The sequence below is a fragment of a genome, unplaced genomic scaffold, assembly GCF_019419815.1.
Source record: "Pyrus x bretschneideri cultivar Hongxiangsu unplaced genomic scaffold, Pyrus_bretschneideri_v1 Contig3, whole genome shotgun sequence".
In the NCBI taxonomy this organism is placed as follows: domain Eukaryota; kingdom Viridiplantae; phylum Streptophyta; class Magnoliopsida; order Rosales; family Rosaceae; genus Pyrus; species Pyrus x bretschneideri.
The window spans coordinates 12196360-12212436 of record NW_025999612.1 but is presented as its reverse complement, the minus strand read 5'-3'; the positions used below and the strand labels follow the sequence as shown (position 1 = coordinate 12212436).

General features: G+C 40.9%; 4 protein-coding genes and 1 non-coding gene across 5 annotated transcripts; 4 read left to right on the top strand and 1 right to left on the bottom strand.

Annotated features, from left to right (window-relative positions):
- The first annotated feature begins 237 nt into the window (after window positions 1-237).
- LOC103939697 lies at window positions 238-2614 on the top strand. Its single transcript, XM_009349810.3, has one exon. The coding sequence runs from the start codon at window positions 423-425 to the stop codon at window positions 2502-2504; it is 2082 nt and encodes a 693-aa protein (XP_009348085.2). The 5' UTR covers window positions 238-422; the 3' UTR covers window positions 2505-2614.
- Window positions 2615-3211: 597 nt separating this feature from the next.
- On the top strand, window positions 3212-5487 carry LOC103938598 (peptidyl-tRNA hydrolase, chloroplastic). The gene is made up of 8 exons (XM_009348625.3): window positions 3212-3475; window positions 3629-3713; window positions 4097-4164; window positions 4249-4299; window positions 4445-4518; window positions 4664-4722; window positions 4837-4913; window positions 4998-5487. Exons 1-8 carry the CDS (start codon window positions 3227-3229, stop codon window positions 5109-5111), a joined length of 777 nt encoding a protein of 258 aa, XP_009346900.2. The 5' UTR covers window positions 3212-3226; the 3' UTR covers window positions 5112-5487.
- A 2746-nt stretch (window positions 5488-8233) lies between these two features.
- On the bottom strand, window positions 8234-10021 carry LOC103938608 (protein ASPARTIC PROTEASE IN GUARD CELL 1). Its single transcript, XM_009348635.3, has one exon. The coding sequence runs from the start codon at window positions 9937-9939 to the stop codon at window positions 8476-8478; it is 1464 nt and encodes a 487-aa protein (XP_009346910.2). The 5' UTR covers window positions 9940-10021; the 3' UTR covers window positions 8234-8475.
- Window positions 10022-13008: 2987 nt separating this feature from the next.
- On the top strand, window positions 13009-14478 carry LOC103938617 (putative pentatricopeptide repeat-containing protein At1g53330). Its single transcript, XM_009348647.3, is given in 2 exon segments — window positions 13009-13865; window positions 13868-14478. Coding segments are annotated over 2 exon segments (1401 nt in total). The 5' UTR covers window positions 13009-13033; the 3' UTR covers window positions 14437-14478.
- A 975-nt stretch (window positions 14479-15453) lies between these two features.
- Window positions 15454-15526, top strand: TRNAA-CGC. Its single transcript has one exon. It is a non-coding gene; the product is annotated as a tRNA-Ala (tRNA).
- Window positions 15527-16077: the final 551 nt, after the last annotated feature.

Here is a 16077-nt window from a genome sequence, read left to right as displayed (position 1 = left end):
CTTCCTGTAATAAACCTATAAAAGTATACTTTGCTATAATGTTGTTTGCCACTTTTTAAAGTCGATTTGCCAAGTCAAATTGAACCACGCTCATGTAGGGGCAAATTAATTTGTGCACAAATTAGTAAAATACTGCTGGCAGCAACAAAAGATGCAATACAATTTAAAAGGTTACAGATACTCTTTATCTTTTATTGTACAAATTTTAAATCTTTGAATGCGTTTACTTTCCTTGGAAAAGTACAAAGTCGGTCGGTTTCGTTGTTGATCTTTAAAAGTCCTTGGAGCCCAAGTAACGCTCCTTCTATATAAACTCACATCACGAACCTCCAAAAACCCATCAGTCGATCCACCCATCGATCAGATCACATCCCAAAAGCCCCCTCTGCAAAACCCCAATTTCGTACAATCCCGTACCACCAATGGCTCCTCCAAGTCTCCTCGGTCCTCCGGAGCTCAGGGCCCCAACCCCACCACCCCAAGCACAACCAGTAGCCCTATCCGGCAACCCATTCGTCGACCTCATGGTCACCAATTACAATGATGCCGCCAAGGTTCCGGTGATCGCACCTCTGATGGGATACACCGAGAACGGCGCCTCCACGTTCCTCAACTCCGGCAACCCCTGTGTCGATTTCTTCTTCCACGTCGTGCCCACCACCCCCACCTCCTATTTCAACACCCAACTCCCACTCGCCTGGGCACACGACGACCTGACCACCCTCAAGCTCATTTGCAACCTCTGCGGCGTGCGGGGAACCGGAAAGTCCGACAAGGAGGGGTTCTACACGGCGGCGTTTTGGCTCCACAAACACCACCCCAAAACCCTCGCCTGCAACGTCGCATCCTTCGCCGAGTTTGGGTACTTTAAGGACCTGCCGGAGATCATGTATCGCCTTCTAGAAGGAGAAGACGTGAGAAAGAAGCAAAAGGCAGAGTGGAATATCAGGAAAAGCGGGGCGGGTCGAACTAGGAGGGGTAGGAGGATGCGAGGCCACGGTCGGCCTTTACGCTATGAACCGCCACCATCAACCTACGGTAATTCACCATTCTATTCAGCACCACCTTCACCTTCACCATACGGTGGCTATTCAGCACCACATCAGCACCCGTGGGGTCTGAAACCACCATTCAGCGGCGGCCGCGGCCGCAGGTCAAGTAATAGAAAATATGGTCGAGGGGATGGGCAATCTAAAGAGGCAAGGATACAAATGGCAAAGGAAAGGGCACAATCAGAGAAGGAAAAGGCGAGCGTTTTGAGGAATGAGAAGAAGGCTGCCATGGCCAAGAAAGCCATTGTAAGGTACGAGCGTGACCCTGATTTCCGATTTCTGTACGAGAGGGTTTCGGACCTTTTCGCAGAGTGTTTGAAGTCCGATATGGAAAATTTCAAGGCCAATCAGTACAGGAAGATCAGCCTAGCAGCCAAGTGGTGCCCTTCAATTGATTCCTCCTTCGATAAGGCCACTCTGTTGTGCGAAAGCATTGCCAAGAAGGTTTTCCCGAGAGAATCGTACCTGGAGTACGAAGGAGTTGAGGAGGCACATTATGCGTACAAAGTGAGAGACCGACTGAGGAAGGAGGTGTTGGTGCCGCTGAGGAAGGTATTGGAGTTGTCGGAGGTTTATATCGGTGCTAATCAGTGGGGTTTGATTCCTTACAACCGAGTGGCCTCTGTGGCCATGAAGTTTTACAAGGAGAAATTTTTGAAGCACAACGAGGAGAGGTTTAAGAAGTATTTGGCAGATGTTAAGGCCGGAAAGTCCACCATTGCTGCGGGTGCTCTGCTTCCGCACGAGCTCATAGAGTCTCTGAATCATGGAGATGGCGGTCAGGTGGCCGAACTCCAATGGAAGAGAATGGTGGATGATCTGTTGAAGCAAGGGAAGATGAAGAACTGTTTGGCTGTGTGTGACGTCTCCGGCAGCATGAATGGGACCCCTATGGAGGTTTCCGTGGCTTTGGGATTGTTGGTGTCCGAACTGATTGATGAGCCATGGAAGGGGAAGGTCATCACTTTCAGCCACAACCCTCAGCTGCATCAGATACAAGGCCATGATCTAAGCTCCAAGTGCAACTTTATAAGGACGATGGAATGGGGACACAACACGAATTTCCAAAAGGTGTTTGATTTGATTCTCCAAGTCGCGGTGAACGGGAAATTGAAGCCGAAGCAGATGATAAAGCGGATCTTCGTGTTTAGCGACATGGAGTTTGATCAGGCTTCAACTAGCGGGCCTTGGGAGACCGATTACCAGGCTATACAGAGGAAGAATACTGAGAAAGGGTACGGGAATGCGGTGCCGCAGATTATCTTTTGGAATCTGAGGCATTCGAAGTCTACGCCAATGCCGAGCAACCAACCAGGAGTGGCATTGTTGAGTGGCTTCTCCAAGAATTTGATGAAGCTGTTCTTGGACAACGAGGGAGAAGTTCGCCCGGACCTTGTCATGGAAGCAGCCATCTGTGGGGAAGAATATCAGAAGCTTGCCGTGCTGGATTGATCAGTTCATCTGATGTTCCTCTTCCCATTGTAAAAATTTACCCAAAAAAGCAAAATCGAAAACAAAGAAAAAAGTTGTATTTCTAGGCTCCATCATATGAATTCCAAATTACTTTGATTTTTTCTATATAACATCTTTGGTTCTTATAATCGCAAGACCTCTAATTTCATCTTTTATGGCTTCAACAAAGTTACAAAACATACTGAGTCTTCTTGAAGCGTCTCACATCCAGTCTAATGATTTTAGGAAGATAATGTATTCCGTAATCAACCTTAACGATGAATGAAAATTAAACCGGTTTAGACATTCATTTTTCATTCATTATTAGGGAAAATGTGCATTTTTATTAACTAGAAATTTATATAACCTTATTGGAGTGATATGATCCGTTTATTTTTAAACCCGATTTTTTTTTTTTTTCAAATCCCCATTTCCATATCGTTCGGAAAAAAGAAATAAGTTTAAGGGATCAAAGTGTAAAACGGATTGCTATTTTTCTCTTAAGTGTAAAACTATATCTACATTTTTTATTTTGTCAAAAAATTAAATCAATATTTTTATTTATTTGATTAATTTCCCCAATTTTCAATTGGTAAATTCTAAAATCTAAAAGCCCGCGGCTAAGCGGCTGAGCGGCTTGCCCCTCATCTTCTTCCTCGCCTTTCAGCAGTAGGGTTTAATACCTCTATTCCTCAAAACCTTCAGCAAATCAAACAAGAAATATGAACGTTGCTGCTTCCCTATCATCCATCGCCACCGTCCGCTTCCCCAATTGCCACCGCTGCTTCGGCTTCTCAAAACCCCTAATTCAATCTCCGTCGCTTTGGATAATGGCCCAATTCTCGTCATCGCAATCTCCCTCCGCGGCGCCGGAAACCGCGGTTGTGGAAGCCAAGGCGCCGCCCAAGCAGCGGTGGCTCATCGTCGGCCTCGGAAACCCCGGGAAGAAATACAACAGCACCCGCCACAATGTCCGTACGGCCCCTCTTTCGAATTGACACACAAAGTTCAATACTTTGATCCTCATACTTGTGTTAAATCTTGTTATTTGATTACCCAATTGTTCAAATTTCGTAATTTTTGAAATCTAAAGATTGCAATTTATGGTGGTGATGTTTTCGCAGGTGGGTTTTGAGATGGTGGATGCCATTGCTGAAGCTGAAGGGATACCTATGAGCAGTGTTTCTTTCAAAGCCCTTGTTGGAAAAGGTTTGTTTGCTTAAATTTAGTTATCTATTTCAAATTTACAAGATTCCATTTGGAGAAGTTTTGTTATGCTGATTGTGTGATTATCTGCACTTGGTGAAATATCGTTTGATTACGGATGATTATCTGCACTTGGAGAGTTATGTTGGTTGTGTTTCTTTCCAAACCGCAACTATATTCGCTAACATTGTTCTATCGCGTTCACTCTCGCATAATGTTCTGCATGTATCTTTCGTATGTCTCGACCATTTACAATATCATGTTGTTATGAGTTTATGGCTACTTTATGGAGCTTACGGATGAATAGTTCTTTACTTTGTTTTCAAGATTCCAAGCTGTTAGGGAAAGTTATAATCTTCATTGAGCTTTGTTTTCATGTTCTCCAGGTCTTATTGGGGATGTTCCGGTTATATTTGCCAAACCACAAACTTACATGAATAAAAGCGGTGAGTCTGTAAGTAAACTATCTCAAAATTTGTCTTGATGCTTTTATATGTTTCGGTGATAATTGGTTGATAATTGGACTCTTCTGTTGAAGGTTGGATCCATTGTTTCGTATTACAAGATTCCATTGAAGCAAGTACTTGTGGTGCAGTTTCTCTCCTTTACTTAATCACTAATATTTTATCTCTCTCTCTCTCTCTCTCTCTCTCTCTCTCTCTCTCATTTTCCCTCCCCGAGTCAGAGTGTCCTGTTTCTCTGCCATGCTCTAAGTTTGTGGTTCCCGTTTTCAGATATTTGATGATCTAGATCTTCCCTTTGGAAAACTGCGGATGTTGCCGAAAGGTGGACATGGAGGACACAATGGGTAATTATACAATGCCACCATAGTAGTCTGTTGTTGCTAATATAGCAGTTTTTCTGTTAGATTTAACTCAATCAGTAAAGGGAAATAGAATTCAAAATGGCATAATGATTCTTGATTGGTTCCTATCATCTGCTTTCTGTTGCAGGATGAGGAGTGTCATTGATCACTTTAAAGGGAGTCGAGATTTTCCTCGTTTAAGAATCGGTACTTTCCCTAGACCACCAAAAGTGTTTCTCTAGTACTTCTTTATATATTACGCATTAAGGAAAAAGAACTTCATATGTTACCTTTGTCATTAAATTGGTGAAATTTGTATAGGCATTGGACGCCCTCCTGGGAAAATGGATCCTGTCAACTTTGTTCTTCGTCCATTTACTAAACAAGAACAACAGGAGGTTTGTAAAGTTTCTAATGCAACCTCTAGAGAGGCTTATGTATAGATTGCATTGGTGATTCTAACTACTAGAAATACTTTTCAGCTGAATTTTACGTTTCAAGAAGGTGTAGAAGCGGTGCGTATTCTTTTGCTTGAGGGGTTCAACAAAAGCGCAACTTTTGTTAATAGTGCCAAACCCTTGGAACAATGCGGTTAAATTGCTTCGTCTGTTATCTTGAGACTCGTATTATTTCAAGGTTTCTCAATTTGGCGAACCATCATTGCATTCATTCTTTTCTGGTGGTGACGCCGACTCACAAACGCTAGCTGAAGATTTATACAGAGCCTCCATAGGAATTATGCGGTCCAGAGTGGTTCCAACGTCCCTTCGCTGAAGGTGCAGCTGCAGCTATTCATTTGATAAGAACTATCATACTCTGAGAATTAGCATACTTGTAATTTTATCAGAAGTTCATTGTTGCTGTTTTATTTTTCCCATTTTTTTTGTTTTACATATCTTGGATCTATGCAATTTATGTAGTCTGAATCTTTTCTTATCAAATAAATTTTAGCTATTTAAATGCTTTTTCCAACGTTTTGGGTTTTCACCTTAATTAAAGCCATGCCATTGAAGGGTTTAGGTGGAGAAAAATTTACGTAGAACAGGTTCACAACAGAATTCTTGTCCAATAATGTAATGTCGTGTGAAGAAAATTTACTCATAGCAATGCATTATTTGATTGAGACATTACGTTGAAGGTGAACCCTTTCTACTTAAATTATTCTTATGTGAAGAGGTCCAGGTAATTTCATGAGTCTTTGGAACGCTCACCTACCTTTTGTAAGACTTGTGGTTTGACTTATGTTTTCTACTTCATCCCTTTCAAATCTATGTGCTGGGTTCCAACATCTACTGGTGAAAAGTTTGTCATGAATCTCGTGATGCAAACTACTGTTCTTTTTTAACATATAGATGCTTCCGTAACTGAATGTAAGAAAGTTGAATATGGATTGAGATATACTCCGGATCTCTATGTCTGGACCTTGCGGACGGAGAGATCCGGACGGCTTCATTTTAGTCTTACAGCCATCATTATTTCATTCCAATTGACCCATTTTACAAAACACTCAAATATTGAACGGTCTGGATATATCTATCTTTTAAACGGTTCGGATCTCTCATCTGCGGACTTTGGACACAAAGATTCAGGTCGAATCTCATTCTGTTGAGTATAACACTATGTTTTTTCTTTGTAATTAAGTTCGAAAAGTTTTCTTGTAGTTTTAATTAAATTAGAATGTTGCTTGAATAAAACGTCTCCACACTAGGGTTTTCTCTGCTGGTCTTGGGACCCTCCTATAATTGTATTTCAGCTAAATTGTATGGCATTTAGATGGCTATAATCAAAAGCTAGGTAGGGTATACCAAATTTCTATGGTTTTAATCCTGATTCTTTCAAAATATCTGGGTACTTTGACTATTTCCTTTATCTCTATTTCACTAATTAATCATCAAAATAATACTAATTAAGAAATAGTTATTTTTCTTGCAAAAAGTAGTTAATTTTCCAACTTCTGACTTCTAAATAGGAAAAATAAGGTCTCGTTTGAACTGTTTTTAAAATGACAGAAAACGTTTTTTTTGTGAAAATATTTTTGAAACCAATCTTTAGTAAATGTACAACTGAATCTTGGAAAAAGCACATAACTGGTGTTTTTTACAAGAAGCACTTTAGGTGCTTTTAAAACCCGAAACATTTTATCATTTTAAAAACACTTCTAAACGAATCCTAATTCAATAATATTACCTATGACCTGTTCAACCGTGATTAAGATAATCTAAGTTGGGTTGGGCATATATCAACAAGATGCATTCCCATTCGTCGAGGCCCCAACCAGATAAAGACCAGCTTGCCGACATTACGGGAGCAATTTACATAAAACGGAAGAACTATTTTTGTGACGTTCTCGCTCAATAACATGATGTCATATGCACATTTTCCCCGCCAATCACACAACACGTTCCAAGTCTCCAAGATATGCTAAACCAGCACGAAGTATCACTAATCAACTTTGTCGTTAATGAACATTGTAACACGTAAATCAGTAGCGTGAGGTTTCTATCGGAGGACGTTGTCTTCCACTACTTCCACAGGAGCCAAGAGGACGTTGTCTTCCACTACTTCCATAGGAGAGATCTACCTACGTTGTCGTCCACTTCCGAAAGTGGAGCCTACGATCCATGTGATCTATAACCCCACCAGAAGTCACAGACGAAGGATAGAAAAAGCTAATCATTTGTAAGAAGAGATTTTTTAGTGTGTTGGAAACACGATTCGGTACATCAAGTGTAATAATATAATTGTATAGAAATTTGAAGACAAAAAAATTCAACCAAGTGTATTATTATGCTTGGTGTGCTGAACCATGTTTCCAACGTACTAAAAAATCTCTTCTTACGGAAAGTTAACTTTTTTCTATCCTTCATCTGTAATTTCTGAAAAAAATTCAACTAATTATATTATAATACTTTATATACTAAACCTATTACTGGCACTCTAAAAATTTCTTGCCAGTAAGATCGTTTATTAGCTAACGCTCCAAAAATCACATGCAAAAACACACGGTCAGAGAGGGACAGGACGCCACCAAAATATCAATTCCACGTGGCACACATGCAGGCCTGTTACGACGTATCCCCACTTTTGGTATTATTGTATGGCCTATTAATAGCTCTTAAATATGAGAGATTTATTAACTTGCCTGAAATACAGTTTGGAATATTAAACGTAACAATATAATTGGTCAGATATTTAAAAAAAAATTAATTAATTATATTAAAACATTTGGTATATCTAATCGTTTTTTTTATACTCAAATATGTTTTATGAACTCATTTAAAACCCGCACCAGCAATTCAACCATATTTCTCGGCTAAAAACCCTAAGAAAAAGACACTCTACTCAAAATTTATGTATGTCACCCACTCTCGTCCACCTCTCACCTATACGTATACATACATTAAATATCCCACCTGCCTCTGTATATGTTATTTTCGAGACCAATTAATACGTATCACACTGCTACATTATTGTATAATACTAAAATACAGTTACCAAGTTGACACTTAATCAGTCAGATGACATAACTAATCCACAACTACGTTAATGTTTCTTATTAGTAGTACTAAACACAATCTGGGTTTAATGTTTTTTAGTTGTAGTACTACGTACAGCCACGTGACCTACTCATGCTATAATAGATACACTAGTTATACTATACTTTGTCCATGAATTAATTTGTCGTTTATATTATAATACGTAAACTAATTATATCACATCCGTGAATTGGTAGTGTTGCTTATTATGATATGGAAGTAGATGCAACTTTATGACATTTGAACTAGTTATACAGCATTCGTATTTCAATATCATACAATACCGCAACAACTTTACGATCACCTTCTTTATCACTTATCAAATTTACGAGGGATAAACAGCTAGTTGCACAATAATTTCATGTCACGATCCGAACCTAATACCTAAACAGCCCGAGTCCGACCCTACGTTTTTAAACTTTTCTTAACATTTATTTGGCGAGAATCCCACGCGTTTGTTCGCCAAATCGTAGCTGACACGTGTCCCTTGCTGCTGGACGTTCCCAATGATAGACAGCGACGACGACGTCGGTGCGAAAGCGAAGCAAAACGTCCCCGCGGAGTCCACAGGAATCAAGTAGTTCTTCGCGGGAAGGCTCAGAGACTTCCCGCCAGAAAACTGAAACGCCACCGTTGGGACCTGCACCCTGGTCCGCGACGACAGGTCGTAGCACGTGTCGAACAGCGCGAAGCTGCTTGCTGTCGGCAGGTCACGGGTATATCTCTTGAACGCGTCGCGGAGCGAGTTGTACGCCTGAGTCTGCAACCGAGTTATGGCTGTTCCCGAGTCGACGATGATCCCGCCGTTTCCGGACTCGTCCACTGCGAAGAGCGACGGCGGGACGGAGACCGGCTGACCGCCGACGCTGAATCCGGTGAGGCCCACGTAGTAAAACGTGCTGACTTTTCCGCTCTGAAGTAACGGCGCCGTGACCGAGTCTGCCGGTGGGGCGGAGTTGAACTCCAGAGTCGACGACGCGGACGAGTCGCGGTTCACCAAACAGTACGAAAACGACGACGCTTTGAACTGGGAGGTAAGTGAGAGGGGCCCACCGCCGAGGCCGAGTAATCCGGCAGCCCCGACAAATAATCCCTCATTATCGTGTCCGCATCCCAGCGAGATTTTGTTAATCGAGCCCGAGTTACCAAACGACAGCGTTTCGGTGACGTAATCGCCGACGGTGTAGGACCCGTCGCCGTACGACACCTGATAGAGGCACTTATTGGCGCGGCAGGCGGACACCTCGAGGGCCTGGCATTGCGGCGCGTCGCACGTGAGCTGGCTGTAGCTGGAGGATCCGGCGGGGTTGAAAACAGGGTCGGATTGCTGGTAGCAGTCGGAGCAGGGGTCGCACTGGAGCCAGTTGACGTCGCTGCCGGTGTCCGGAACCATGTAGAACGACTTCGCCGGTGTCCCGACGCCAATCCGGGAGAAGTACTCTCCGCTGCCCTGGCTGATGCCGGAGACGACGGGGGTGGAGAGGTCCTGGGGTAGGATCTTGGCGTGCATGGGCTCGAGATCCCATTTTTTGATCCCCTGGAGTGCCAGCTGGAGCTTGCTGTGGAGCGAGTGGACTCGGGCCGAGTCGCGGTAGAGTCTGGTGCGGGTGAGGGATTTGTAGTCCTTGTGCTGGGAATTGAAGAGGGCGTCCCGGGGGTGGAGCTGGAGGGATAAGGCGGAGGAGTTGAGGGGTCGGGATTCCTGGGATTGGGACTCCAGGGGCTTGAGGGATTCGGGGTCGAAGGATAGGACGGCGTGGGCTTGGCGGAGGGAGGCGGAGACGTCGAGGAAGGTGGCGGTTTCGGATTCGGGTAGGGTGCGGGAGAGTGAAGTGAGTGTGAAGAATGCTGAGAAAAAGGCCAAGTAGAAAAACGTCTTCTGAGCCATTTTTGCAGAAAGCAGAGAGCTGAGGCTGCTCAGAGAGATGAGTGGGAAGTGAGAGTGGGAGTTGGATTTTATTTAGCAGCAGACCTAGAGAGAGAGAGAGAGAGAGAGGTATGCCCACGTAAAGATTGAAGAGCAGTAAAGTAGGAACTGGGAAGTGGACTGGGACAGGGACCCAACTTTATTTGGATTCTGGCGTCCATCGCTAATTTTAATTAATTCATGGGTGAAAATGGATATAAATTTCACGCCGTCTAATAAGTTGGCTTGTCCGATCATTGAATGTCGATAAGTATGTGGCTACATTACCGGCTTTGAGTATGTTGTTCACATTACTAACACTAATGAACATACCATCAGTAGTTTTGACGTGGTCATGTTTCCCGATAACGTACATGGTAACTTATGACGTGACGTTATCTTATTACTCTCCTCGTTAGAGCTAGGACATATTTATAACTTTGAGTCGGAATAACTTACACGTACTATCTAATTGTCATCTGCACATGTATGGATTTACGGTAAAATTTACAAATCACACATCATCGAAGACTGCTAGCAAAGAGACTTGAACCTTAATGAGGTGACACACAAGGCACGGATTTTATCAACTGAGCCAACTCTTAATGAGAAAATAATATTTTTACTTGCTTGCAAATTCAATATATTTAAAGTCGAACTATCCAGTAGTTTAGAAATTGAAGACTTATTGGTAAGGAGGAGTTACTTATAAATCTCTGTGTTTTTTTTTTTTTAACTTTAATTTATTTTGCAGAAATGGAAAATGGAAAATACTCTTTTTCAAAATTATGCTTATGTGCTTTTTTAGTGGCAGAAGTGTCGGGAGTCTTTCGCTTCTTTGTGTTGCGTTTTGCATTTCTTTTCTCCTCCTTGTTGGGCGCAAAGGTTAAAGTCTGGTGGTTGATTTCAGCTCATGATGAGATTAAAGGTGGTATTAATAATTGAAGTCAAGATCTACTGCTTTTTCAAAAGACATACAGCTAAAGAAATAATTTTGCGTAAGAAATAATCTTTTCCCGTTGTATATCTTTCATTACGTAATTTATTTATGTACATAAATCTTTCGTTACATGCATATAGAAGTAATCTTTTCTCGCCTTATATCCTTCATCATGTAATTTTTTTGTATACACAAATCTTTCGTTACATGATTTAGTTACACGCATAAACCTCTCATTACGTGATTCTGCATGCAAATAAAAGTCTCTGTTACCTATCGATGGCAAGTGATACGGGGAAGAACATGATGTCATTTTGTAAAAACCTAATTGAAGAATACTCAATTTTACTTGACTTTTGCATATATATCATCTTCTTATTTATCATTATCTGTTAGTTATAATAATTATCAATCCACGATTACACACATTTTATGATAAACTAGTAGTACGGTTTAACGGTATTTTACTTCATTAGTAAGTAAGAGATTTCAAATTTAACTCACATGAACACAATGAAGTATTATATATATTTATGTCGTGTTATACCTAGCTAATGGCTAACCCATTATGTCGCCTAACTTTGTTTCCCGCCTCTTAGAGTAAATTAATATCCTTCTCATAGAGCAAATGTTTCATTTAAAAGGAAGAGTGGATGCGCATTGGCATCAAGATTAATAACTCCATATTCTTATTGGATCTAGATTCTCTCCCCTCCTATTTGAACGCTCAAAATTAAGTTACATCATTATCTTGTTTTACCTTCTTTGTAGAGAAAGAAATAAGAAGAGGAAACTGAGTGAGAATAGGAGGCAGGGAATGGAAAAGGACGAGAGAGAATCGAACTCCATTCTCATTTGTGAATCACATCAAATCATAGGTCAATTTTCGAATCTTAATTCTTGTTTATTAAGCTAGATGCTTCTAAGACTCTCTATAAAATAACTTTGTCCTACTCACTGATTACATTACATGTAAAAGCATTTTAGTCGATGCAACAGAATCATGCAACTGGGACGTAGATATCAGTATCATATCAGATAGGGATATATAACAATATTTTCAAGCGAATGAAGCACGACCACTTATTAGCAAAGCAAGTTTGCACCGTTGATTTGGATGATTGGAGTAGTAGCAAGATTACAAGACTTTAGATTTTACTAGCTCATAATAAGTTTGGTTTGTTTCTTTCACGAGTTTTGACGAGTTGAGTACATGTTGAACTTAATACAAGCTCGAACTGTTTCGAGTCAATTCATAATCTTACGTGTGAAAAGAATCGTAAACCAAAAAACAACCAAATGATGAAATCGAACTTGAAAGTTTTTGTTCAATCTTATGATCTCTAACCTACTTCCTTATTTCTTATTAGTCTTTATATGCTACTAGCTTTATAAAAAGGTGATCCCAAGCCAAAAAGACACGCTTTGTGAGAATCGCGGTGCAAGTAGAGGGTGGGGAGAGCGTCTATCCTACGCAGTCTTACCCATACTTTGCAAAAAAGTTGTTTCCACGACTTTAACCTGTGACATTTTGATCACAAATAAGCAACCTTTTTTTTACATGTACTTGAGATTAATTGTTTTTCGTATTACATTAAATAAGGTGGTTTAATAGTTTCTCTTGTCATCATTTGTTAGGTGGCATGCATTTGGTTATTCTGGTTATTGTGTTGTAAGAATGGTTTCCATGTCTACTTAGAAATGCCTTCTATGGTTTTCATGTCATCAATTTAACGAAGGATTATGAGGTCAAATAATTAAAAAGCATAGAATTACACAAGTCCAAAACATTAAAGCGTATGGGATAATGTCAGAAACCTGAAACCATGTGCCCATTTTAAAAACCAATATAAACCTAGAGTGTGAACCGTATTACTATTTAAAAATAATAATGAGTTTAAAGGGCTTGTAGCTCAGTTGATAAGTCGTTCCACCCTCGTACTTGCGTATCTAAGTTCCATTTTTTTTTTAAGTTGTAAAGGGCCGTGATTGCAGTAACATACTTGATCCACTAATTTAAGAATTTGTCATGGGCCTGCGGCCCGCTTATCAATTACGTCCTCTTCCTGCAAATATAGCCGTTACCTTTATTCTTCTACAAGGGAGGGAGTTTAAAACAATTGTAAGCAAACCAAAATGAAAGCTTCAAAACCAATATCTCCCTTCAGGCTCTGCTCCCTCCTCCGTCGAGAGAAGAACCCGAATCTCGCTCTCCAAATCTTCCAAAACCCAAACCCTGATTCGAATCCTCCGCCCAGAAAGCTCTTTCGCTACTCTCTCCTTTCCTACGACCTCATCATCACCAAGCTCGGCCGCGCCAAAATGTTCGACCAGATGGAGCAAATCCTCCATCAAATGAAGCAAGAAACCCGTTTCGCTCCACCAGAAATAATCTTCTGCAATGTCATTTCGTTCTACGGTCGGGCTCGTCTTCCCGACCGTGCACTCCAATTGTTCGATGAAATTCCCGCTTTCCGTTGCCAACGGACGGTGAAATCGTTGAATTCGCTGCTGGATGCGCTTTTCAAGTGCGGGGAGTTTGAGAAAATGAGGAGATTTTTTGGGGGTTTTGAGATTTACGCGACCCCAGATGCGTGTACTTATAATATATTGATCAAAGCTTGTTGTGCGAATGAGTGCTTGGATGATGCGTGGAAGGTGTTCGATGAAATGTCTATGAAGGGTGTTCGTCCGACTACGGTGACGTTTGGAACTTTGATTTACTGGCTTTGTTCAAATTTCAGGTTGAAAGAAGCTTTTAAGTTGAAATACGATATGGTGGCGATTCATGGTGTTGTGCCTGATCTATACGTGTATACCTCTTTGATCAAAGGGCTTTGTAAGATTGGTGAAATGACTTCGGCTTTTGAGCTGAAAGAGGAGATGGTAACGAAGAAAATCAAACCCGATTCAGCCGTTTATTCAACTTTAATCAGCGGGCTTTTCAATGCTGGTCGGAAAGAAGAGGTTTCAGGCTCTTGGAGGAAATGACTGAGTACGGGTGTAAACCAGATACTGTGACGTTTAATACAATGATTCACGGGTTGTGTAAAGAGAAGAACTTCGAAGCAGCATATAGAGTTTTGGATGAGATGACGGAGAAAGGTTGTGAGCCAGATGTTATTAGTTACAATGTAATTATCGGTGGATTATGCAGGGATGGGAAATGGATGGAAGCAAATGATTTGCTCGAAGATTTACCACGACGAGGGTGCACTCCTGATGTGGTATCATACCGAACGATGTTCGATGGACTTTGCCATTGGAGGCAGTTCAATGAAGCATCCCTCGTTTTAGACGAGATGATCTTCAAGGGCTTTGCGCCTCGGCTTGCAAGTACACAGAAACTTGTTGAGGGGTTGTGTGAGGAAGGTAATGCAGAGTTGTTAGGGACGGTTTTAACTAGTCTGAGAATGGGAAAGGGGAGTTTTCTTCATGTGGATATCTGGGGAATGTTGATTGATATGGTTTGCAAGAAGGAGAAGCTTTCAAATGTCTCTAAGCTTGTAGATAATTTAGTAATGCAATGTAGCAATTGATTTTGTGGCCATGCCAATAAGATAAAATTGGGTTTTGCTCAAGTGAAGACATTCTGATACAACGTCACATGTAAGTTACTAGTCATGTAGATTTCATTGACATATATATTAATAACCATATACTCGAAGCATTAATAGTACTTGTTTGTACCATACTTGATCAACCCTGAAACTATTAAGCACCGGTTAATATCATACCTTTAAGGACCCACTGAGGGGTTCATGTTGAGACACTCCTACCGAAGCACAAGAGTTTCCCTCCAACCAGGGGGGCCAATCATAGCACGACATATGTCAACGTCAGAATAAAGCTCATAGAGTCCCACATCGATCGCTGACAAAAGCTGGAGACTCTCCTCAACTATAAAAGAATACCATTCTCCTACAATTAATCTCTAATGTCATTATTGTGCTTAAACTAGTCATTAGAACCCACCAATGATGATTATGCTTAAACTTATGTATTTGTATAAACCCTTTACTATTAATGAAAACTCCTCTCCTCCGTGGACGTAGCCAGACTGAGGGTGAACCATGTACATCTTGTGTTTGCTTCCTTATCTCTATCTCTTTACATATTATCATCACTAGGTGACCGAAGGTCACAAACTTGACACTATAAGTTGTTCCAAAGTCTCGTCAATTTTGTGCATCAACATCACTGATATGAATGACGTACGAATAGTTGTTGATATGCTTATCGATATTGAATAGTCGGAATAGCTAACTGATCAGGCGGTTTGACCTAAAACTTTATGTATTTATAGGGGGTAGAAAAAATTTAAATACATAATATTTGTTTTACCCACATGATATCCCCGTTATTCGTTTGGAATACTATGCCGACATGGATGCTTTAGCCACCCAATGGATGATTGAATGACAATATTTGTTTTAAGTTTTAACCTAAAGATGACATATTTTGAACCCCCAAAACAAATTTAGACAGCGACCTGTTAATAAGACTCGGAAGTAAATCAACTTGTAAAGAAAAATTTGAAGGCCAAGGTCGATATGGGGGACGTAGCTCATATGGTAGAGCGCTCGCTTCGCATGCGAGAGGCACGGGGTTCGATTCCCCGCGTCTCCAGCCCTTTCTCCTATTTTGTTTATCTTTTATTTCCGCAGTAATCTCTGTCTTCGCACATCTCATGGAGCCGTTCCTGAAGTCTGTTTTTCAAATTTACTTTGAACAAACCCTTCACAATAATCATCTGAAATCATCTGAAAAACGTTTTTCAAAAACATAATTCAAAAACAATCGTGCAACTGTGCAAGAAAAAGGACCCTTCCTTTTTCTGGAACCAGATTTTGGCTGGAAAAGGAGTGGAGCTGCTATTGAAAATGCAGACATGTCCTCACCTAGTAGTGCCAGTTGTTTACTCTTTTTCTCCTTTTTTCTTTGATAATTCCCAACTAACCCGCCACTATTAAACTGATACAGATTTTGAGAGTTGTTCCATGTCGAAAAAAAGTTTTGACTTCATTTTTAAATAATATTAATCTTGTTTCTATGATCAATTGATTTTTAGTTGAATGTTCACGTTTTAATAACAAATACCCTTCTATTCGATCGTTGTCTTTCAAAAGATAAGTAAGGGACAGAGATGGGGAAGGAGGAGTTTTGGGAGTAAAGCCTCC